The sequence below is a fragment of the Aotus nancymaae genome, unplaced genomic scaffold, assembly GCF_030222135.1.
Source record: "Aotus nancymaae isolate 86718 unplaced genomic scaffold, 86718_ANA_hifiasm-v0.15.2.pri h1tg000057l, whole genome shotgun sequence".
NCBI classification, from domain to species: domain Eukaryota; kingdom Metazoa; phylum Chordata; class Mammalia; order Primates; family Aotidae; genus Aotus; species Aotus nancymaae.
The window spans coordinates 19,513,445-19,538,973 of NW_026988471.1; the positions used below are offsets into that span (position 1 = coordinate 19,513,445).

At 36.9% G+C, this 25,529-nt stretch overlaps 1 protein-coding gene across 4 annotated transcripts in view; it reads right to left on the minus strand.

The window, feature by feature from the left end:
• The window catches only part of LDAH (lipid droplet associated hydrolase), a 130,643-nt gene that overhangs the window by 47,922 nt on the left and 57,192 nt on the right, over positions 1–25,529 (minus strand). For 3 of the 4 annotated variants that reach the window (XM_012453347.3, XM_012453348.3, XM_012453349.3), the window contains exon 5: positions 501–735. In XM_012453347.3, coding sequence (XP_012308770.1) covers positions 501–735 — 235 coding nt within the window. Of the gene's footprint in view, positions 1–500; positions 736–10,510; positions 12,492–25,529 lie in introns of those variants that run through there. The other variant, XM_064363887.1, reaches the window with a different exon arrangement.

The following is a 25,529-nucleotide window of genomic DNA, read 5'->3' on the forward strand; positions in this document are numbered from 1 at the left end:
CAGCAAAGCATCCAGTATTAAAATATATTACCATGACAACTATTTGTTACTTTTATAATTCAAATTCTCCCAAAACATTTAAAGAAGGAAAATTAAAAACAACCTATTAACTCTACAAGAATATTAGGCTTTGTGTCCTTGTGCTGTTTTTTTGCAAAGTACTCCCACTGAGCTAACAGGCACACCCAGGATTCCTGTAAGGACTCCATATGTACTATGTACTATGTGCAGAAGAAGTATTTCTCAACATCCTGCAGCTAGAGTGAAGAATCAGAAACATAAGGTAAAATTAAAGCTTGATGAGACTTTCCTGTCTAATTTCTCATGTAAACATTCCCTCATTCTATTTCTAATTTTATTTATTTCTAGTTTTAAACTTTTGGAAGAGAAAAACAACTAATAAATAATTGCTTGTTCAGTATTTGTCCACTGTCAGAGAGTATTGTGTAAACACTTTGTGATATAAGAATAAACATATACATCTTAAAATCTGTGCTTACCAAGGCAGAATGGTTCTAATATATTCAATGGCGAAAATTCATTCTCCAGGTTCATTACTTGAAGGCCCCTTCTGATTAGGAAGGACTTGATTTTCTCAGGACATGGTTTAAATAACAAGTAGCCAGTAGCATAGAGAACATATCGAAACCAGCACAAAAGTGGAGTGGCAATTCTGCCATTGGGTGACTCAGACATTCGTTCAATCGTTGGACAGAGAAGAAAGGCACGAATTACCTACAATAAAGAAGCATACTTTGATGAGAGGTTTTCTTAAGGGATAGTCCATTACTTATGGTTTCTTCTATACAGTAATGGCAAATGACTGGGTTTTAGAATGACTAGAGATCTGTTCAGACTGAGAAGAACCACCACTCACCACCCTCTCAGCCTACAACTAGTCTGAGTAGGATATAAGGATGTCCCTTGAGATATTGGAGTTAATTTTAAGGGTGGGAAGGAATCAGATTCCTAAATAACTCTTAGATTGTATTAGCAATTCACAATTCCTTTGAAGGATTGTTGAAAGTAGGAACTAATATAGCATTTTAGCAATTTTACCAATTTGATTGACTAATGATACCAGAACAAAGTACAGCCACAAAAAAAACTCAGTTTTGGCTGGGTGTGGTGAGTCATGCCTAAATTCCCAGCACTTGGGAGGGAAGGGAGGCTGAGGTGGGAGGACAGCTTGAGGCAAGGAGTTCGAGACCACCCTCTTTAAAAAAAGGGAGAGAGAGAGACCCTATTTCTATCAGCATCTTTTATTGATTATATTTGAAGATAGTTCACTTTTGAAAAGCTCTTCTATTCCTTAATATTACCAAAGATAATCTTTAACAGGACCAGATATGCTTCTCACAACTGATTCAACCTGAATCAAGTGAGGGCCAGGTACAAGGGAAGCTAGGAATCTACATCTATGTGGGAAAATGTTTAAGGACAAAAATAGCATTTCAACTCATTTCATCAGAAAATATATTTTAATAATATTGTAGTAGAAAAGAATCACTAAAACCATTTAAATCTACATTGTTTGCTATGTTAGTATTTTTTCCAGCTTTAGTTAGGAAAAAAATCATTATTTTCAACACTCATATATAAAAATAATTTAATGGGGATCAGAAAAGTCAAAATAGTTAAGCACAATCCCTATTAACAGAGTAAAAGTGAAATAAAGCAATAATGTTAACAGATTGTAGTGCAGGAAATGAGAATGGACGCAATAGTTTTTTTGACCGTATTTTAAAATAAGTATAACACATAAAAACTGTATAAAACAAAATTTCCAATATAACAATAATTTTAAGATGAACAGCTAAGTGGGTCAAGAAATAAACACTGCCAGAAGCTCTGCATGTGCATCTTCTGATCACAGGTCCTTCTTCTGCTTCCATCTTAGGTAACCTTGTCTTTATATCTATACTTGTCATCTCTTAATAGTTTAATCACTTCCTTATCTTGTTTTACATTAATACTTACCATCTCTTAATAGCACAGCTGATTTCTGCCTGTTGATGAACTTTATATAAATGCAATCTCACATTGTATACTTCTGTGGTTTTATCTCTTTCACTCAATATTATGCCTAGAAGATTCATCCATGTTGATGTGTATAGCAATAGCTTATTCATTATCCTTGCTATATGATCTCCCATTGTATGACTATATCACATTGTATGATTATATCACAATTTCCATCTAGTATTCCCCTTATGCATATGTTACACCTTTTATAGTTGTCCTGCAGTCCTTAGATATTCTTTTTTTCTCTTTTCCCAGTCTTTGTTTTCTTTGCTTTTCAGTTTTGGAGGTTTATGTTGAGATATTCTCAGGTTCAGAGACTCATTCTTCAGCCATGTTCAATCTACTGATAAGCCTATCAAAGGCATTCTTTATTTTACAATGTTTTTACTCTCTACCATTTCTCTTTGCTTTTTCCTTAGTATTTCCATCTCTCTTTTACAGTGTCCACCTATTCTTGCGTGCTGCCTTCTTTATCTATCACAGCCATTAGTATATTAATCACAGTGGATTTAAATTCCTCATCTGATAATTCAGAATCCCTACATGTCTGGGTCTGAAGCTTGCTCTACTCTCCTCAGATTGTATTATTTGCCTTTTGGTATGCCTTGTAATTTTTTCTTGGTAGCTGGACATGATATACTAGGTAAAAGGAACTTCTGTAAATCAGCTTTTAGTAATGTAGTAGTTAGGTGTGGTAAAGGGGAGGGGAGACATTCTATCATCCTATGATTAAGTCTCAGTCTTTTAGTAAGCATTTGCTTCCGGTCTACAAACTTGTAAGTGTTTCCTCAGTATTCTTCTCCCCTCTTTGGTAGGACAGGATGGCTAGAGTTGTCTGGAGTTTAGTATTTCCCTTCTCTGATGCAGAAGGTTAAAGCTGACAAGAGTTAGGTATTTCCCTTCCATGGAGTCAGGCTCTAATAATACCCCAGCAGGTTAGGATTTAGCTAACTAATTTCTCCTGGGGACAAACCTTATTAAGAAGAGTACAGTGCTCTGGTATATTTCAAAATGGTTCTGCTGCCAGAAGTACACAGGGATTTTTCTGCAATATTTACTATGAGTATCTAATTGAGCTCATGTAGGTAAGTCTAACTAAATAGTGGGGTTTCCCCATGACTGGGTCCCCCTGGAGTTTTTAACTTTCAGCGTTGTTCACACTGAACCTCCTGTAATTCGTCAATTACAGTTCAGGTTTTTCTACCATGGCACTGCTTCCTGTGGGATTTCTATTTGTGACTGTATGCTCTAGTAAGCTGTGACTCTCAGTATTTACCAGTCTGTCTCTCTAGTCTTTTGGGGACAGTGGTTTCCCTGTGTCCTCCCCTATCCTGGGTCCAATAAGAGGTAATTTCTCAGTTTGCTCAATGGTTTACTTGTTAGGGTTGGAGTGGCAACTTCTAAGCTCCCTACATGCGGAACTGAAAACCAGAAGTCCTATTAACATTTTTGTACATGTCTTTTGGTGCATGTATTTCTGTTGGCTACATCACTTCAAAGTAGAAATACTGGGTCACATAGTACGCGTATTTTCATCTTTAGTAGATAATTACAAAGAATTTCCAAAGTAGTTCTACCAGTGCTCTTGCAACAGTGTACAAGGTGTACAAAGATTTCTATTTTTCCGTATCCTTGTCAACACTTGTTACATTTTGTTTTTCTAGCAGACATCCTAACAGGAGTTAGGTGATATATCATTGTGGTTTTTATTTGCATTTCTCTGATAATTAGTGATGTTGAGCACATTTTCATATACCTGTTGGTCATCTGTGATTTTTTTTTTTGAAGAAATGTCTATCCAAGTCCTTTGCCCATTTTTAAATTGCTAAGACAGTAGAATAGATTTCAGGTGTTCTTACCACAAAAAAAGATAAGCATGTAAGGTACTGCGTAAGTTACTTAGCTTGATTTAGTCATTCCACAATATATGCCTATTTCCAAGCACTGTATTGTACTTAATCTATATACTTTTTAGCTGTCAATTAAAAATATAAATTAAAAAACAAAATATAATTGAGGCTAATAACTAATCAACTAAATGCCTGAGTTTAATATTATGTTAATTAGCCATAATAAATGATTATAACAATTTAAGCAATAAATATAATTGAATAAAATATGTATAATGGTAGGAAGTCACAAGTTCTATAAGGGGGCAGATAAAATAGTAAGAGGACTATAATTGCTAGGGGTGGTGGTATAGTTTTAAATGGGGTGTTTAGGGACAGCTTTGATGAAAGGTGACATTATGCAAAGGGAGTGAGCTAAGAGATGCTTAGAAAAGTAAGTTTTTTGAGGGGGGGAAAGAGAAGAGCATGTGCAGAGGCCACGGAGAGCTAATGTGGTGTGTTTTAGTAAGAGCCAGGTGAACAGTATTGCTGGAGCAGGGTGTGTGAGGAAGAGAACAGTTCAAGTGTTTATTAAAAAATGTCCTCAATGATTTAGAGAATATAAATGGTTAATTCAGTTAATACCACACTAAAAGAAGAATGTACCACACAGATTCCATACTAGTTATGTAACCCATAGTACATAAGGAACTTCAGATTGATCAAATCAGCTGGCAGAAACAGGAAACAATCCATTACTTTTATAAATGATCCTTTACTGTGACCCAGGTTAAGGAAAACTGTATGTAAGGGAAACTCTAAAACTATATAAGCAACCACAGGGTTATACTTGGTTGATCCATATCAATAACAAATTCAGAATTAAAATGCACTCTGAAATCATGGAAATGGACCAAAACAATAAGGAAGTTCTAATATGTACACTGAATGCATCATTGCCTTGTAATAATATAAGAAGACCAAAGACTTCATCACAACTAATAGTTGATGAGACTGGTTTTCCTCTCTTGCCTTTGGAGAACAACAATTATTACCTGCTGGGTGAAATTTTTCCTAGATATCGTAATGATAATTTCAATGAAATTTATAGTCCAAATTTGATAGGATAAGTCACAGTAAGAAAAATTTCTTTCATTCTTCATATTGGTTAAAAAAAATCACCCAGGTCAAGGAAGTATGCCTAATTTTATAACACAGCTGTGCGGTGAAGGTTTCCAAATCTGTGTATATGACAAAACATTTTCTTATGTTACTATCTCATTAAAAAAAAAGAACTCCCATGTTAGCCAATTCATTCTATCCTAAGAAAACATTTTTGCATATTTCACATTCTCTTTTGATATCTACCAGAATCAACTTTTGATAATGAAGCACAACTATGTTTTCTTGAACAGTACAGGAAAGTAAATATGCACACTGGGACCTTTTATACTGGACACATTTGTGGGGGTTAGAGAAAGTATTTTGATGCTTATTTTTCTGGAATTTATTGTTATTACTGTTAATCATTTTTCAGAAAAGAAGCTAAGAAACAATTTGAGGTATAGCCACATGTAAGTATGGTGCTCAGATGTGGATTGTGTGCAATCTGTTTCATTAAACAGGCTTTAAAAAAAACAGTAAATCTTAAGAATCCTTTAAATACTTCACCTGTCCTGTTTACATAGCTTACTGCAGATGCAACTAGTTTTCTGGGAGAGCAGCAATGACGCCTATGTGCTATGACTAAACGAAGCCACGACAAGTAGTACTTCAACATCTTCAAAAGAACATCATCACTGCCACTCTGCCTATTTATGTATTAGTTTCACCCGCCTGATGCAGTAATGGCAGGGTGCTCCCCCACTATACAAGCAGAAAACGAAAGAACATAGTACACAGTTTCTCTTTTTATATGATTGCAACATTTGTAAGGCATGTCTTAGGCAACATGCAATGTAAACCAGACAGCCTTCAAAGATAAAGCTGCTAGCTGTCAAAACATAGGTCTAGAAGTAATCCTAGTTTAATTTATCTCCTCCCCGCATATGGCCATGTGTTCCTCTCCTTAGGATCACACTGGAAACACAAGCCTAGTCAGCTTATTTAATAAGTATGCAGTTTATAAACTGCAAATGCCATTACATTTTAATTAAGAGGTTGCTTTTTGAGATTTTTCTACTCTGTCTTAAAAACTTTGTATGTCAGAAAGATGAGAATATGCCTCGCAGGTAAGTACTTAGATTAACAGTAGGAGTGATAGCTTACTATTTTCTAGGTACTACACTTATGCACTTTATATATATTCTTTCATTTAATACACATAAAAACCTTATGAAGTTCCCTTATTCCACTGAAGAGAAAACTGAGGTTTGGCCACAAAGTGACAAAGATGAGATATGAATTCAAGCAGGATGACTTCTGAGCTCATGCCATTAACTGTTATATACACTATATACTTACATATAAAATAAGTTCTTTGTAATCATTATCGTTTGGAGGCAATTTTCTTAGGTTCAACCAATTACTACTATTATTGTTAGATATGGACTAATCTTTACAAGTGTCTCAAATCATTTAGCTCCAGAAATAATTAAACCCATATCCTAAGAAGTAAAGCATGAGGTCTTTCAACTACTGATTACTGAAACAAAATTATGCCATTTTAGTATGTTTCGGTTAAGACGGTACTCAAGAAACTAACCACTTTTGCCATTTTCCATTCATGTGAATTATATTCAGGCTTCCTGGGGCAGATATTTTTCTACACTTTAATTACCTCAATGTGAAAAAAAACAAAGCCATTTCATAAGTTTAATCTTCATGTCAGGATTGTTAATTATAAGGAATGTTTGCATATTTGTGGAGACCTTTACATAACTTATAACTGCACAAACATCTAAAACTTAGCTTCAGTATCTTCCTATAGCCCATTCTTCTCAAGCTTTTGTCATTTTATAATATCTGCACTTATTCTGAATGCAAAATCCTGTTCTCCTCATCTTGAAATCTCATGGAAACCACTTTGCTTTGGTTTGTTCCAATTCAGAAACACTGAGAGGTCATTCGGAAAACAATGAGGCTCACAAGCTCACTGCAAATTATTCTTTACCCACTGCTCCACAGTACAACTATCTCTTAGGGAGCACCTGTTATTCTGAATCGAACAGTGTTTTCCAGGTAGCCTCAGAATTCAGTGAATAATGAATAACACATTTTCATGTCTATAGCTACAAAATTCTCACATGACTACTATGGCCTTTGGCAGTATCGGCCCTTTCTCATGGTTCCTAGAAGTAACGCTGCGCAGAATGTGACAGGACGGCTCTGCTAATCAAGAAACTGCTACTTGGCATAAACGTGGAGCTGGAGTGTTATGTGTGGATCAGGAACACACACACACACACACACACACCACCAATATGTTTGGCAATGGCACTGGGACTGTTCTAAATTAAAACCCCCAATATTTAAAAGTGCAGGCCTAGCATGACTGGGAGGGGGAGCCATTCATTAGATCTACTGGTTGTTCATCGGTTTGTTCATTTGTTCATTCATGAAGATATCTACAGTATGCCAGGTACTGTGCTGAGTGCTGGAGACACAGGGGTGACAAGACAAAGTCCCTGCCTTCAGAGAACATAAAGTCTAGTGAGAGAGATATTTAGAGAGGTAGCAGGACATGGGAAATGAAGAGTAAAATAGAAACATACAAAACGGGCACTCAAAACCTCTTCTCTGTAAGGGTCCAGGAACCTTTGAAAAGAAGCTCAGAAAAAAATTTTCTTGACAAACACTGAGCATCTACATGAACAAACTGCTGATGATAGAACACAGGGTTATTCAGTGAAACCAGTAAAAAAAAATTATTCCCTACTTAACTTTGCTGAAAGACACTGAGAAACATGCACACTTCAGTTTCGGACACTAAAATGCCATTTTTATACCACTACTAAGATGAGGCAAAAGTATCCGTGACAGGGTTTTAGACCAAGGATGAATGATATAATGCAAAGGCCCATAGCCAGAGGTATGTCCAGGGCACACAGCACAGCACCAGCCACAAGGGATTTCTGCCACAGAAGCTGCCCTAGGACACTCCCAGCTTCTCAGAAGTCAACTGGAAAGCAAAGAGTGCAGCTTTCTGGTTCCATTTTATCTAGTAGGAAGCAAATCCATCAGTTAGGGCAGCTAAGACCCCATGAGATAGAGACTAAACCTTGGGAATATAAGCAGTTAACTCACAGATAAAAGGTTAGGCCCAAATGACTGAAGAAGTGTGTAAATCTCCATATCAGCTTTGATAATGGAACAGGTTTGGATCTGTCCTGCTTAGTTCAGAAAGGAAGACGTATCTGATGTTTATTTCTTCCTTGCAAGTCTCTGAAGGGGGTTTCCTCCTCCCATTTACTCCCAGACAGAACAGCTTTATAAGGGTAGCATCCCTCCTGGTGGTGCCATGGTATCTCCCAGGCTCAGCAATAACCTAAATATAATTCCTGATTTCTACCGCTGCCTTACTAAACTTCTTTTTCTTCTTTTTTTTTTGAGATGAAGTCTCACTTTGTCGTCCAGCCTGGAGTGCAGTGGTGCAGTCTCGGCTCACTGCAACCACCACCTCCCGGGTTCAAGCAATTCTTCCACCTCACCCTCCCTAGTAGCTGCGATTGCATGCATGTGCCACCACACCCAGCTAATTTTTACAATTTGGTAGGGAGGGAATTTCACCACATTGGCCAGGCTGGTTTCGAACTCCTGACCTCAGGTGATCCACCCGCCTCAGCCTCCCAAAGTGTTAGGATTACAGGCATAAGCCACTGCGCCTGCCCTGACTTACTAAACTTCTGGGATCTCAGCTTCTGCAGAGCTTAGAGAAAGGACAGCTGACTCTGGGGAGACTCTACCTTCCCTAATGGGACTGGACAGTATTTCTGATGGATTTTGTCCATCAAAAGTGCCCCCATGGTATCTGAAAATGCTCTATGATGAAACTGGGGATCATATGCTCTGTGTTAGTCAGTAACTAAGAAATTCACCTAACTCAATGCTTCTAGACAGTTGTTCAATGAATACAGCTAATATTTCCAACTAATAGAATCGACTGATAGTATTCAAATGCATACAGCAAAAATTTGCATTAAGTTATTAAGCACATTTGTCACCATTAAATCAAAGCAGACTGATTTTGTCTTTCTATCAAAAAGACACATGCACTTATATGTTCATTGTTGCACTATTCATAATAACAAAGGCATGGAAACAACCCATGTGTCCATCAGTGGTAGGCTGAATAAAGAAAATGTGGTACATATACTCCATGGACTACTACGCAGCCATAAAAAGGAATGAAATCATGTCCTTTGCAGCAACATGGATGGAGCTGGAGGCCATTATCTTAAGCAAATTAATGCAGGAACTGAAAACCAAATGCTGCATGTTCTTACTTGTAGATGGGAGCTAAACATTGAGCACATATGGATATAAATATGGGAACAATAAACACTGTGGACTACTAGAGGATGGGGGCATTGAAAAACTACCTATTGGGTACCATGCTCACTACCTGGGTCACAGGATCCATACCACAAACCTCAGCATCACCCAATATTCCCACATGACAAACCTGCATATGTACCCTCTGTAACTAAAATAAAAGTTGAAATTTTTTTTAAAAAGCAATCTGATTTTGAAATAATTCTATAATATTCTCAATTAAGTTCCACCTTTCTTTTTAAAGGTAAAAAGCATATCTTTTATTTTCAACACTGTAAAATCTTTATGTAAAGATTTCCTGGAATATACTTTTCACCAGTAAAGTATAATTACTGCAGAAAAGATGCACATTCTGTTAGGGAAAGTACCCTGTGAGTGCTTCAGTTAGTCCTCCTATAGATCACCATAAAATATGCGGTTTCAGACTTTTATTGTAAGGTAAAAAAAAATGTTTCTTCTTTTGAAAAATTACTCCAAAGCAATGAGGAGGTCATGAAACAAACATAACCTCTATCTTTAATGAATCTAGGAGACAGTTGTAACAAGAAGCCGCAATACACTCTCCCTCAGTCTTATGAGGGTAAATGCCCTGCAAACATATTTATTCTATTTACACATTTTTAACTTATTCAATAAGCTAAAAATTGAATTCCCATTCATCTATTGATTTCTTAATATAAATAAGAAACAACAGATTGACAGACATTAAAGTCACATGAAAGATAGCACAATAAATATGAAAGAAACTCAGAGGAAAAGACAATGAAGAATCAGAAGAAATTATAATTGGTTTGAGCTAAGAGAAAATACTATATCAATGATGAGTGGGATATAAAAGGAATACTCAATAAACAAAGCAGTATTTTATTTATTTATTTATTTATTTATTTATTTATTTATTTTTACAGAGACAAGGTCTTGCTCTGTTGCCCAGGCTAGAGTGCAGTGGCACGGTCATAGCTGACATCAGCTTCAACCTCCTGGACTCAAGAGATCCTCCTGTCTCAGCCTCCTAGGTAGCTGGAACTATAGGCATGCACCACCACACCAGGCCAATTTTTGTATTTTTTGTAGAGACAGGGTCTCAGTATGTTGCCCAGGCTGGTCTTGACCTCCTGACTTCAAGCAATTCTTCCACTTTGGCTTCCCAAAGTGCTGGGATTACAGGCAAGAGCCACTGTGCCTGGTCAAGATAGTAGTATTAAAAAAATTTTTTTATACTTCAATAAAAAAAATCAGTGAAAAGGTTAGAAGATTAAGAGTGAAAAAAATTTCCACTGAAAGCATAGAGATGAGCAGGTGGAAAGAAAATCAGAGACCCAATCCAGGAAAACTAATGTCCTATTAAATGAGTTCTAGAAAGAAAAGACAGGGAAGGAGGAAAGGGAAAAGGGAAAAATAATATTTCTATCATTATTTCTAATGATAGAAATAATACATAAAAGTTTCCTCCAAACTGAACAAGACGGATACATAGGTCTTCATATTGAAATAGCCATCAATTGTCAATGGCAATGTATTAGTCTCCAGCAGCTGCTGTAACAAATTGCTACAAATGGGTGGCTTCAAATAACAAAAATTTACTCTCTGGCAATTTTGGAGGCCAAATCAGTATCACTGGGCTGAAATCAAGATGCCCTTGCTGCACTGTGTCAAGAAGCCCTAGGGGAGATTGCTTCTTCCAGCTTCTGATGGCTGCTGATATTCCTTGGCCTATGGCCTCATCATGCCCAGAGTTTCACTTTTTGGTAACTCAGAGATTCATCAAGTTGATAGTTACAGCTACATGACTTGAGCTCACCTCACTCATTCTAAGTGTGTGTGTGTGTTTTTTTAGAGGGAACAAAAAAAACCCCAAAAAACCAGTTACCTTCAATGTGAAACTCATAAACACTCACATATATCAGGTCAGTCTGGTTCTCCACCTAACTCTAGTTTCACTGTACAGTAATAGCCCATGTTTCCAGTGTCATGTAATAATGTGAGAAGCTAATAACTGCATGCCACTGTCTGCTACTTCTCTGTGACTATTATTTCCTGAGCTATATATAAATTAATAAAGCTCCAATTTTATATTTTTAAATCTTTTTAATAAAAGAAACATTTTCATCTTCACTTTATTTATTTTAACCAATTAACTAAAATGTGAAATCCAAACTTGTACTAGATTGACTTGGCCCCTATCTCCCTTTTCTAATTACAGTCAGATCCTGCAGAATTGTTCAAATACAGGTGACTGGAATAACTTCCATGGAAATACAAATATCATTGGCTGACAGGATATATTTTTAAAAAGTATACATCCATATGTAGCTAATATACAAAATACATTCAAGAAGTTGGCTTAATGGCAGGTTTTACTACTTCATTTGTTGGTTGGCATAATATTTAAATGTTTCTTCTGGACCACAGGATATAGAAGAGTGTGGGGAGGGCAAAGAAGTAGCATGCATACACATACACACACACACACACAAACACACACACACACACACACACATAATATAATGCAATGAAAGTTTCCCAGTCAACTAACTATGGCCTTCTAGGCTAATTCTACTTAGAGAACATAATTGTTACTGGTTAAAGGATAATTTCCACTTGCTAGTTAATAAGGCAGAACCTATTCACTTATTTCTGCTCCTTCTCAAAATCCATGTAAAAGAAAATAATAAAAAATATATAATCCTAGTAGAACAAGGAGAACAAGAGAATACTGGTAGCAGATGAGAGGTGACAACAGAATTTAAAAAGCTGGAAAGTAGACGGAGGAACAAACAGAATGATAGCCGAGTAACTGGTGCCTCCAGAGAGGGGGATACAAATAAAGACAGTTCATTCACAGAACCTTTGAAGGTGGAGAACATGCACTGAGGCAAAAACAGAGGTACTGGCTGAAAATCTTTCATTTCTTCCACACTACTGAAACTGCTCAAAGTCACCAAAGATCTCCACATTGCTAAATCCAAAAGTCAGTTCTCAGTCCTTATCTAATGTGACCTGTATGATGTATACAGCAGAGCTGGTCACTGTTCTCCTTGATACACTTATTTTAGTTGGCTCCAAGAATAATACATCACTGGTTTTTCTTTTCACTTCTTTGGTCTTTCCTTTTCAATCTCCTTTGACAACAGACATCTCAGACTGAAAAAAAAAAAAAAACTCACTAACTTCCTATTCTACATTTCCACTTGAGATGTCTAAACAACATATTGAACTTCTATTTCAAAACTAAACTTCTGATCTTCCCCCAACCTAATCCATCCAGTGTTCCTTAATTCAGTTAATGGCAACTCATCCATCTTTCCTTCTGCTCAGCTCCAAACTTCACAGTCACTCTAGGTCCTCCCTTTCTCTCACATTCCACATCTAATCAATTAGGAAATTCTTTGGCTTTCCCTTCAACATACATGCACAATCGGATCCCTCTTCCTCACCTCAACATGGTCTAATCACCATGCACACCCGCATCACTCACCTGAATTATTCCAACAGCCTTGTAACAGGCCTCCCTGCTTCCACTCTTGTTCTTACAGTCTATTCCAAACACAGCAGCCAGAATGTTCCTTTCAAAACCAAAGTCCATGTCACTCCTGCTTATTCAGAGTACAAGCAGTCTTTGACACTGCTCTCTTATTACTTCACACCTTATTCACTTTGCTCCAGTCACACTGGCCTTGCTGTTTCTCAAACAGGCATACTCCTGGCCTTAAAGCCTTTGTAATAAGTATTCTGCTGTTTAGAACCCTGTACCCTAGATAGCCATGCGGCTAACTACCGCCAGCAGGTCACTTCTATGATGCCTAATAAACATCTTGCTTAAAATTGCAGTTACAACAGGAGCCAGACTTAAGTGGTTCCCAGTGGCCAAATATGGAATAATTTTATCACCAAAATCAATATACTAATGAATCATATATCTTTAATACATCAGAAATTCATAAGTCCATGCTGATAAATACATACATACATATATACATACAAATTATACATACATAAGAAAGGAAGGTTCTTGCTTATAATAAAATACTGAGTTCTAATGGGTTTATGTGGAGAAAGTACTACAGTTAGAAAATCATAGTGAAGATTGGATCAGGCAAGGATAAATAATGGATATTGAATCTAGGAGAAAATTTTGTTGAAGAGCAGGATATTGACATGGAAAAAAAAAACAGTATCTCCCCACAGATTGTTCATTCATTGCTAAGAAAAAGTAAAGTCTGCAGTGGAGAAATTTTGGATAACATCTTGATTAGGTGATTGAAATTAATATCACCAATGATGAGCAGCTGGATGCCATGTGCCTGTAGATGACGTACCTTGAGAAGGATATGGCATCACCTATGAGGTATTATAGCTAAGAATGCAAAACCTCAATCTAATCATGAGAAAAATACAAATTATATTACAGCTAAGAATGCAAAACCTCAATCTAGTCATAAGAAAACATGAGAAAAATACAACTATAGTTCCTTTTTTGAAAGGAACTATATTCTTCAAAATGTCAGTTTTATGAAAAAACAAAGGAATACTCTTGAGATGTTTCATATTAAAGGAAAATAAAGCAACATGAGAATTCAAGGCAAAACCTACCTCTCCAGACATAGTGGAGGGAGGAAATGCTATCAAGGACATTAGTGAGCCAAATGATAAAATGGGAATACGCAATGTAGATTAAAGTATTACATCAATATTACATTTACTGACGTTGATAACTGTACTGTGGTTTATGGCAATAATATATTCAATTTACTCTTAAATGGTTCAAGTAGAAATTGTGTGTGTGTGTGTGTGTGTGTGTGTGTGTGTAGGGGAGCAAATAAAGCAAATAAGGTAAAACAATAACAACAGGTAAATCTGATAAAAGCGTATCTTGTGTTGTTGCACTATTCTTAGTCTTACAGCTCTTCTGTAAGTTTGAAATTATTTCCAAATAAAAAGTTTTTAAAATCACTTGCAGTCCACCACTGCCCTCTATCCCCCAGCCATGGTGCTTCCAATCCCCTTTATCTTGCTCCACTCTTTGTATCAAGGCAGTATCACCTTTAAACATATTAATTTCCTCATTTTTATGCTTATTACCATCTCTCCTGTAAACTGTAAACTCTGCAGAAGCAGAATTTGTTTTTGTTTCTTTTCCTATTTTGTTCACAAATGCATCCAAGACCATAACAGGTCTCAGTAACAGTTCAGGGCACAGAGCAGACTTGAATAATGCAAGGCTGGCTGAGAGGCAGCCAGTCCCCTAGGACGCCTGCCTCATCCAATACCCTCAAGCAACTCCTCCACAACCCCAGCATGGCCTGGAGGTTAATTCTGTGCAGAAATAGAAGAAAGAGGCTCCTGACCTGGACACACTGGGCATAGAAAGAGGCAGGGGAACATCATAAAAACAGAATAAGTGAAAGCCAAAGCACTAAATACTAAGACACTCTCACATGCAAACTCCAGCTCCTTGAGCTGTTTGCTTCAGGATGCTGTGTGTTAGACAAGTGCTTTGAAAATGTTTCTCTGAAGAAACTTAATCACTCCAGAAAAAATATGTATACTGGAGAATTCCACACCAAAAAAAGTTGGATACCTGTCCAATTACCCTGTAGTACAGCTGACCAGCTGACAAAACCCACTCCCATACAAAACCTCCCTATAGTTTTGGTGCCTCATCCTTTTTTTTTTGAGCCTAAGTCTCGCTCTGTCACCCAGGCTGGATTATAGTGGCACGATCTCAGCTCACTGCAACCTCCTCCGCCTCCCGGGTTCAAGCCTCCCGAGTAGCTGCGAGTATGGGTGCCTGCCAACATGCCTGGCTAATTTTTGTGGTTTTAGCAGAGATGGGGTTTCACCATATTGGTTGGGCTAGTCTCAAAATCCTGACCTCAGGTGATCCACCGGCCTCGGCCTTCCAACATGCTGGGATTACAGGCGTGAGCGACCATGTCTGTCCTGGTGCCTCATTCTTAAATATGAAGATAATGAAGAAGTACCAGACATCTGAGTAAAGTTTCACTTACAATAGATCAGTATTTTTTTTTAAAAGCATTCGAAAAGGAATTCAGAATGAACATAGACAATGTGAGAGCCTAACAAAATTCTAAAATATGTGTTTTCCTGAGAGAGAGAGAGAGAGAGAGAGAGAGAGAGAAAGAGAGAGATCCATGAAATAAAAATAAAAAGGATATTACAAAAAGTAAGAAAAGAACAAGAAATTCCTTAGAAACTATTTGCATAGATGCCAAAATCAAAAGTTTAATTAGATGAATTGGAAGATAAAGTTGGGAAAATATCCCATATTTCTCATTGTAGAAAACCAAAAATCCAAAGAAATGGATAATGGAAAAGAAAATAAATCAAGAAAATCTTTTCTGAAAGTATAACACACAAATAAGGAGAAAAAAAGAAGAGAAAAAAAAATACAAGAGTTCCCAGTATGTAAGTATGCCAGTTTCTGGATTAAAAGGGATAAACAGTCCAAGGAATATCATCATAAAATATAATACTGAGAATAAAGTGAATATTCTAAAATTTTCCAGAGAAAGAAAACAGTTCACAAAAATAATTAAAAACTCAAAATGACGTACTTCGCAATAGCAGAGCTGGAAGAACTTAAAGCTCAGCACCAGATGCTAATGGTGTTGATGGGAGGTGAGGATGGCAGGCTATCTTGTTGGAGAGCAATCTTCTTGCCAAGAACAATTAGAAAAGTTGAGAAATTTTTTTAAAGTCCCTTTGAAGGCATCAGAGGCAGAGGAGATTTGAAAGCTAAAATGCTAGGGAAAAAAGAACTTCAGAGAGGAGTGCTGAAATAGCTTTTCTTTGTTATTTGCTGATTTGCAAGCAGTAGCTAAGACGGCAAGAAGCTGAAGAGACTTTCTGAAAAATCTTGTGGGCTTAAGGGAAAAACTTGGGAGTTCTGTGCCCATTAAAGAGAAGGCACTCTAGGCTTTTAGTGGAAACTATTAAAGGACTATACCCTAGAAGTAGCAATGAAGTAGAAATGGGCCAGCCCCTCCAAAGAGAGCTTTGATTCAGCCCAATTCCCAATGGCATCAAAGTGATCTACCCTAAGTATAACTGCAAAAGCAAAGGAAAATCCTCCCTGGAGGAAGATAGGATTCTAATATTATCTCAATAATTTTTCACATATAATGCCAGGTATTTAGTTAAAAAAAAAAAACTTACCAAACTGTAATGGTCAATTTTATATGTCAGCTTGACTGGGCCACAGGGTGCCCAGATATTTGGTCAATCAATTTAGATGTTTGAGGGTGTTTCTGGCTGAGATTAACATTTGAATGGTACATTGAGTGAAGCATATTGCCCTCCCTAATGTGAGTGAGCCTCATCCAATCAGCTGAAGGCCTGAATAGAACCAAAAGGTTTAATAAAAGATAATTCCTTCTGCCTGATCACCTTCAATCTGGGACTTTTTTATTTTCTGCCTTCAGACTCAACTCTTCCTGTGTCTTGAGTCTGCCAGCCTTTGGACTGGAATTAAACCATCAGAAATTCTAGTTCTCAGCACTTTGGACTTAAACTAAAATGATATCATTGGCTCTCCTGGGTCTGCAGTTTGCTGACTACAGATCTTGGGATTTGTCAACCTCCATAAACACGTGAGCCAATTCCTTACAATAAACCTCTTTCTATATACATACATCCCATTGGTTCTGTTTCTCTGGCAAACCTGGACTAATACACAAACACATGGATAGACAAGATAACATAACCAAAACAAAAAAGGAAAAAGCATAAGTAGAAATGCAACCATATGAGATTTAGATGTTGGAATTATCAGACACAATCTTTATTTATTTTCATTTCAAATATATCATCTCTGAACTTTTATAAAAGTAATGGTATTTTTAAAAATTGTTGATGGTACAAAGGAGAATAAAGTCAGATAGGGAGTTTAAAATCACTAAAATATGATCAAGATATTAAATGACAAGATGGAGCTTTGCAGGAATTAGTAATTATAATAATAATAAAATGGAAATTTTATAGGCCAAAAATATAATAGCTAAAATTGAGGATTAACAGATGGGTTTAAAGGCGTTTATACATGGCTCAAGTAAAGATTAGTGAAGTAGAATGTAAGTCAGAAGAAATATCTACAATGAGGCAGGGAGATGAACAAAAGAGTTATTGTATGTAGATTATACTTCAATTAAAAGGAAAGCTGAAAAATCTAACAAAAATCAAAGAAATACATACTAGCTATAACATAGGGTGGAAAATAGAAGAATTATGAGAAAAAGTGTTACAAAGGAAGGACAGAGTGAAAATGACTGGGAAGAATCAGTTCATACAGGAGCTTATGTTTGACAGGATGTTCCAGAAGAATAGAAGGCATCAGTTAGATGGTGTGGGACAAAGCAGAAAGGAAGCAGTTCAACAAAGGCACACAGACAGGAAAATACGTATCTGGACAATGAGAAATTATCATCATCAGGATGGAGCCCTATGTGCAGGGACTGTAAGGCAAACACAGAAACTACGAATGGAAGGAAACAAGGGTCTTAAGGAGAACCCCTCTGGTACCCAGATAACCAGAATATGTCCCTAAGTTTTTATGAAATCTCTTCTAAAAAAATGTCAATCGACATTAACATAGTATTACTGATGCTCTTAGACGTTCTCCTTTGTAAGAGGGTATAAGAAGCTCCTCAGCATCTTCTTGAGGGTAGTAGATTATGAAAGGGAAAAAGGCTGAATCTCTAACACTCAATTTGGCTTTTTGAAGAAGCTCCCATGACAATACTGTTGAGGGGAGAAATTATTTGTTGAAATGTAGTTTCTGGACTATGTCTGCATTCATGCATACTCCCTGTGGTCTCTACATGACTGATCCTGGAAAATGATTTACTGTCTGGTTTCCTAGGGAGAGGTTTGCAGTATGACACTGGCTTCCATGTTTTATCTATCGATACACCTTCCTGATACCTGACAATCTTGCTTCTTCCCAAACAAATACAAGTAGTCTGAAATGGCCTGGAATGTGAGATCTCAAAGCAACCACATTTTATTCTTGTGAAGCATCTTTCATTTAGTGCCTGCTAGGCGTTTTCCATTTCAGGGAACTTTTTGTGGCCTACATTGCATATTGTTCACAGATTTTCCATACAAGCAAGAAGTGAGCGTAAAATAACCTCATACATTCTGGTTAACCATATTAGAGAGCTTTTTCTTTTCTTAAAGATCACAATCATACTTCTCATCTCCAAAAACAGACCTAGAAACAAGCTTCTATCTGAATAAACAAAAGCCAAAAAGAAGCAATTTCACAGAATGTTGTTTATCTGTTCCCACTCCCCTCCCTGTTATGTCTTTTCTGATAGTTATGCTCTGTCCACTAAGGCTCTATGAGGGTGTTTTTCTATGAACAAGGCTTCAGTGTGGCCAGGTACAAGCAATACTTTTCAGATCCATATCCACCCAGTTGCAAGGGAATTCACAAAGGTATCACCTCTGCCTTAGCATGGGCCACTCTCTCATACCCCAGAGCCTCTCAATATCCACTATTAACCTCTTGGTCAGATGAGATTTGAATATGGCCATACTTTCAAATAAGATCTGCTTCAACCTAGAGTAGGATGAATGATGCTAATCACAACCTGTGATTTTGTTATTACATCAAATAACAGTTACCAATCAAGCTATCAAAAGGCAAACTTATTAACAACCCAAATCATTATTTTTTTTGAGGTGGAGAGAGAAGTAATGTTAATTTAAAAAATTGCAAGGAAGGCCAAAAGCCGAGGTAATTGGGTGGAGTAGGAAGAGTAGGTAAGATAAGGTAAGAGGAGGGAAAAGTGGCAGGGGAAAAAGCTAACTGCTACTGCTACAATGCTGATACTAACTCAGGGCCACTACTGATCTTAGAGGTGGGTTTTCCTGCAGAGAAAACACAGGTTTGATATTACCCTTTACTTTTCTCTTGATTTGTTATCTATTGCTATGTAATAAATTACTAAAACTTTGTAGCTTAAAATAATATAAACTTGATATTGCACAGTTTCAGCACATCAGGAGTCCAGGCTTGGTTTAGCTGGGTTCTCCGCTTTAGCATCTTACCAGGTGCAATCAAGGTGTCGGCTAGGGCTGCAATCTCATCTGAGGCTTGACTGTGGAAGGATACAAATCACTAACGTTGTTGACAGGATTCAGTTCTTTGTAGCATAGGATCAAGGATGTCAGTTTTTTTGTTGGATGTTGGCTGAAGGCTGCTTTCAGCTTCTAGTGGCCACCTGCAATTTCTTGCCATATAGGTCCCTCAACATAGACAACCCACAACATGCTTGCTTTTAAAGCCAGCATGGGAGAGAGACTTCAGCAAGTCAGGGTCCACAATCTTATGTATGTAAATTACATATACATAATCGTGTGCTTTACCTTTATCATATTTTGTTGGTTAGATGCAAGTCATAGGTCATATCCACTTATGGAAGGAATTATATGTAGAAATGAACATTAGGAGATGAGGATCATGGGGCGCCACCTACCCTAAAGTCTGCCCACCACATCCCTAAGCTCTTTCCTTTCACGTACAACAATATTTTGTACAAACATTTGGGTGGTCCAATTTGAGAAATCTTCAACTATTCTGAGACCATAATAATATTCTTTAATTCTGTCTTACAGAAGCTGAATTAGTATTGCTCCTTTGGATGCATATAGTTGCTGTCTCTTGCTGCTGATCTATACTCTCTTTCACCGTCAAACAAGACAATTTGTTTCCTTAAGGTCAATGCAGTGGTTAATCTATATGAACAGAAGTCGTCAGCGGCACTTATGAACCAAGTGAGAATTTTACCAGCAGAAGCTGCTGATGTAACTTTTATATAGTTTAATTTAATTAAATGAAAAAAAAAAGGATGTCTTTCTTTTGGAATGTATAAAACCCTATGCTAGAACTTGCAAAGGTACAAAGAAAAAAAAAAGAGCCAGCTCTTGTTTTTGTGGCTATAAAAAAATTACACTTAAGCTACAAGTCACAACAGAAAAGCTAATAGGAGACGATATGATTGGCCCAGAAGTAGCAGAAGTTATATTCTATCAGAACAGTCAGCAAAGTTTTCATGAAGAAAGTGACATTTGGCTAATGACTTATTTGTTCTTTTGTCTATTTATAAACTATCTTGTACCCAAAAGGACTTAAGAAGGTTAGTATTTAATATGGGCCTTGTAGGACAATTTGAGCCCTAAGAAGGATTGCACTGAACTTGACAAAATACAACACAAACATAAGCTATACCTATTGAGCACAGTGTTCACTATTTGGGTAACTGGTACACTAGGAGCCCAATCCCCCACCATTACATAATATTCTTGTGTAGTAAACATGCACATGTACCCTCTGAATCTATAATTAAATTAAATTTAAAAACAAAGATCTCTCCTGGAACAACTTTCTGCTATAAAGTAATATGACCAAATCACTTTAAAAGAAAAAGAAAGATGATCATTAAATGACTATAATAGTGAATAAATATATGCCATTACAGAAAATTCAAAAAGAAAAAATAGTAAATAATCCTCAAACTCATCACTTAAATACAATCACTAAATTTATTTTATAATTTTAATATCAAGCTTTTCCATGTGTAATTTTTATACAGTTGTATTCACATATTCTTTATGTATTCTGACATCTTTAATATTCTATAATTAACTTTTATGTATTACAACGCCTTTTGAAAACATAATTTTAATGGCTATACATTCCATACTCTACTTAGCCTTGCCTCTAAGCTTAGACATTAGGATGTTTCCAATTTTTTGTTATAATAGTATTTTTGCACATGATTTTCTCTATCTTTGACTGTTTTCTTAATATAAATTCCAAAGAAAAGAATTAATAGGCTCAAAGGGTATGAATACTTTTTTTAATGGAAATTTTTTTTTTTTTCTGATAATACATGGTCATTATAAAGGAGAAACGATATAGAGTTTTCACTCTAATACAAGCTTTACCCTTAACCACCACAGAGAAAACTACTATAAGCCACCTGGTATTTACCTATTCAAACTTTCTAAAAATGTATATAAGTATACAAATACACAACATAAATTTTCTTCTGGGTTAACCTAAAGTTTAGGTTCCCTATGTAATTTTAGACTATGTAATAATAATAGTTAATTTTGATAACTGTTGAGGTTCATTCATCAAATGAACATTAGCAAATACTACTATACTTAATATACATCATTAAGTATATTACTATATACTAATTTATTAAACACTGTATCACACATCATGGTAGGCACACACTTTTTGATAAACTAGCTAGTTCTTCAGTGAATTATCTGTTCACATCCTTTGCATCTTTGAGAACTTGCTGTCCTTTTCATGAATTTCTACAAATTATTTATAGTAAGACATTAACCTAGGCTAAAAGAATTAGCTAAAGGTCCACATACCACAGACTAGTGACTTCCATCACCACAGTAACATTCTTAAACAACTACTTCAGTGCCTCAAGACACAACAATCCAGACCTTGGAGTTTGCTGAACTGCAGAATGCTACTGCAAAGCATCAGATCAAGAACTTAAACACCAAAGAGCAGGGCTTAAATCAGCTTCCGCTGACAGATCTGATACCTTGCTGTTTACATCTTAGAACTTAAAAGATTTCAAAGAAGTAAGAAAGAAATATATAGTCCCATTCTAGTTTTAACCCTGATAATTCAAGGAAATGAGAAAATACATCTTGATAGTGCTGTTACCCCGAACAAGCTGATATCAGCACCTTCACTCAAGGGAGTCTCTGTGCTTATGGACAACATCATAGGTGGAAAGAGCTAGAACACATTAATATAGAAGATCTTCCCTTCAGAGAATTTGATTCGTATTCCTCCTGCTTCCAAGGGATATGAGAAGACAGAGCTGACATCACAGAAAGACCGAGGACAGATTTAATTGTCCACAGCATTTCAAGCTTTTGGAAAGCTTAGGTAGGTGGTTCTCAAACTTAAGCATGTATCAGAATCACCTCCAGTGCTAGTTAAGTGCTGGTGGGGAAGCCCCACCACCTGGGGTGTGGAGAGGGGCAAGAATTTGCATTTTTAACAAGAGCACAAGTGATGTTGATACTACTTTGAGGCATGCTGGCTTATTCAAATTAGTGCCTAGTGTCATCTATTGTATTTTACTTACAACTACAGTACTCCTGGGCCAAGAAGAGGTAGTGATAAAATGTGTTGGGCAGCAAATATATGGCTTTCTCTGGCCAGCAGTCACTTAACTTCATTTGCCCTACCTGTCACTTTAAACACATCTCACTAATTCCCAAGCTACTGGACATCTGAGAGGATGGGGGAAGTCTTTGACATCTGACAGTATATCATGGGTACACAAATATTAAAATGGCTCAATATTTAAATCTGAAAAGTGTTCAGGAATTCTCAGATGAAATGCATTAGATAAAGTACTAAGTATTAACATGCATGAAGAATGCTCTATTATAAAGTCCTGTTTTCACTTTCTTGCAGCTTTCCAAAAAATTAGCCCTTTGTGGTGAAATTTTCCATGCTTGGTTTCAGCCCAAAGGTGATTTTTTTCTTTTTTTGCAAAGTTTCAGAAAAACATATTAAGTCGTTTTTGAGTTATGAAAAGATGAAAAAAGCCCACACAATTTTTCCACTTTGAAAGCAATTTCAGGATTTAAAAAAATACGCAGATAACTAAAAATGGCTGAAGTTGAAAAGTTGAAACTCTCCATGTGTCTAGTTTTTAGCAAGGTTTCTCCTGGGTAATTCAGAAAAGATAATGTGTGTGTGTGCACACATATACAGATAGATATATATTTAAATAAATGCATAAGTGACTGGAAAAATAGCATTTCATCATATACGATACAAACTTTTCTTAAGAGTAAGAGATCAACTGTTTTCTGAAATGGAATATCTTTCACAAATCAGAGTAATTAGTTGCTGATTGTCTAAGCCTGTGTTTTTCACACAGCAGGATTTATTAATGGGTCACATAGAGGTAATTGCCAAACTGCTATGCACTATGTTTGCAGAATCCTCCAATTTCCTTCATACCCCTTCTGTCCCCAGCTGAATTCTCGGACTCTGATTTACTATCTTCTCAGTTTCATTTTTGCCCTTGGTCCAGGCCTTAACAGCTCCCTTTATCCCCTATGCTCCAGAACACTCACATATGCTGTCATTTCTCTGTTCTCTCCGAACTCCTCCCAATGCATTCACCTGCTTCTTACTAAAACACTCCTTGTGTATCTGAAGAACTCAAATATTAAAAATAGGCCAGGCGCAGGCTCACGCCTATAATCCCAGCACTTTGGGAGCCAAGGGGGGCAGATTAGGTCAGGAGTTCGAGACCACCCTGGCTTACATGGTGAAACCCCGTTTCTACTAAAAATACAAAAAAATTAGCCAGGCATGGTGGTGCACACCTGTAATCCCAGCTACTTGGGAGGCTGAAGCAGGAGGATCTCTTGAACCTGGGTGGCGAAGGTTGCAGTGGGCTGAGATTGCGCCATTGTACTCCAGCTTGGGCAACGAGAGCAAAACTCCAACTCAAAAAAAAAAAGCAAAAATAGAAATTTTAAGTTTAGGCCAAATAGTTTGGTGATTTGTGAAAGCAACTTACTCTGACCATCTGTAATCATTACCTTTCTAATTAACTCACCTAGAAAACAGGTAAAGGGAAATTAGAAAACAGAACACAGAGTCCCAGCTCTGCTACTTTCTACTAGTTGACATATGAGTTGGACACATGACTCCTTGGAACTTCAGTCTCATCTTTAAGATGGGAGAAATCAGATTGTTAAAATAACTTGTTACATGTGAACACGTTGTGTAAATTTCAAATGAATGTTAGGTAATATTCACTGTTAGTAATGACAATAACATCAATTTTAAAAATTGAGCTAGACTTTTTCTAGATGGAAAAGGAGAACCAAATATGTAATATATATTCCCCTTACACCCCAGGGAAAAGGGAAACCATTTATGCAAAGACACAAATATTAAGAAAAATTCAATTTTCCAAGTTTTCAAGTGTGTAGCCTTAAAAGACGAATGGAAGGAAACCTGTTCTAAGAAAAGTTCCTATGTATTTCATCTTCAACATCTGTGCTTGGGCTGTTCCCCTCAGCATAAGTTAAATTCTCCCCCAATTATAGGGCAAAAAAGTTCCCTTGACCAGCTTCTTCCTTAAATTATCATGTATTCTTCTCCCCTTTACTGGCCAATGGAATCACCATCCATTTATCACCTAACTTCCTGCAACCCTCTTGTCCTATTATTTCACTAAAAAGTCTGTCTTCAAGGTCATCAAGAACTTTTTACTCTAGAAGCCTGAAGCCGTCAACATGTGTTACACTCAACCCTGTACCTTGTTTAAATTATCTACTGCTATATAACATAACATCTCTAGACTTACGGTTTAAAATCACGGTGATTATCCTTTCTCACAATTCTGTGGGTCAGGAACTCAAGTAGGGCAAAGTTGGATGGTACTTTTGCTCCATGTGGTGTGGGCTGGGGTCACTCACTTGGCTGCATTCAGTGATGGATGGGCTGGGCTGAGATGGGCTGGAAGGCGCAAGAAGGTTTCACTCAGGCCTGGTGCCTCATGATCCTCCATAGCCAGCTTGGGCTTTCCCTCAGCCTTGTGGTCTCAGGGCAGTTGGCCTTCTTATATGGTAGCTGACTTCTGAGGAGGGAAACAGAAGCTCCCAGTCCTCTTAAGGTCTGGACTTGAAGGTACCAGAAAGAAGTACCCACTGTATCTTATTGGTAAAAGCAAGTCACATGCTTGGCCTAAATTTAAAGGGGAAGGGAAACAGGCTTCATCTCTTGAGAGAGGAATGACAAAAAAAAAATCTGTGACCATTTTTAATCCTTCATATATCTACCCCTTCCTTGATATTCTTGCTCTGTTCTTAGTTGCTGTGGTGTACTGTAGTCCAGATGAATGCTTTTCAAACTTTTTTTTACCTTGACTCACAGCGAAATATATATTTGACATTATAATCTAAGTTATCAACACACACACATAAAAAGTGAAACAAAAGTTTCACAATGCCTTTACTACAATATATTTTTATTCTATTTTCCTCTATTTTATTATACATTGTTTAAAAACACTGTTTTATTGGTCACAAACATATGCTTTCATTCTCTGGGGAGGACTGTACTTCACAGCCTCATAG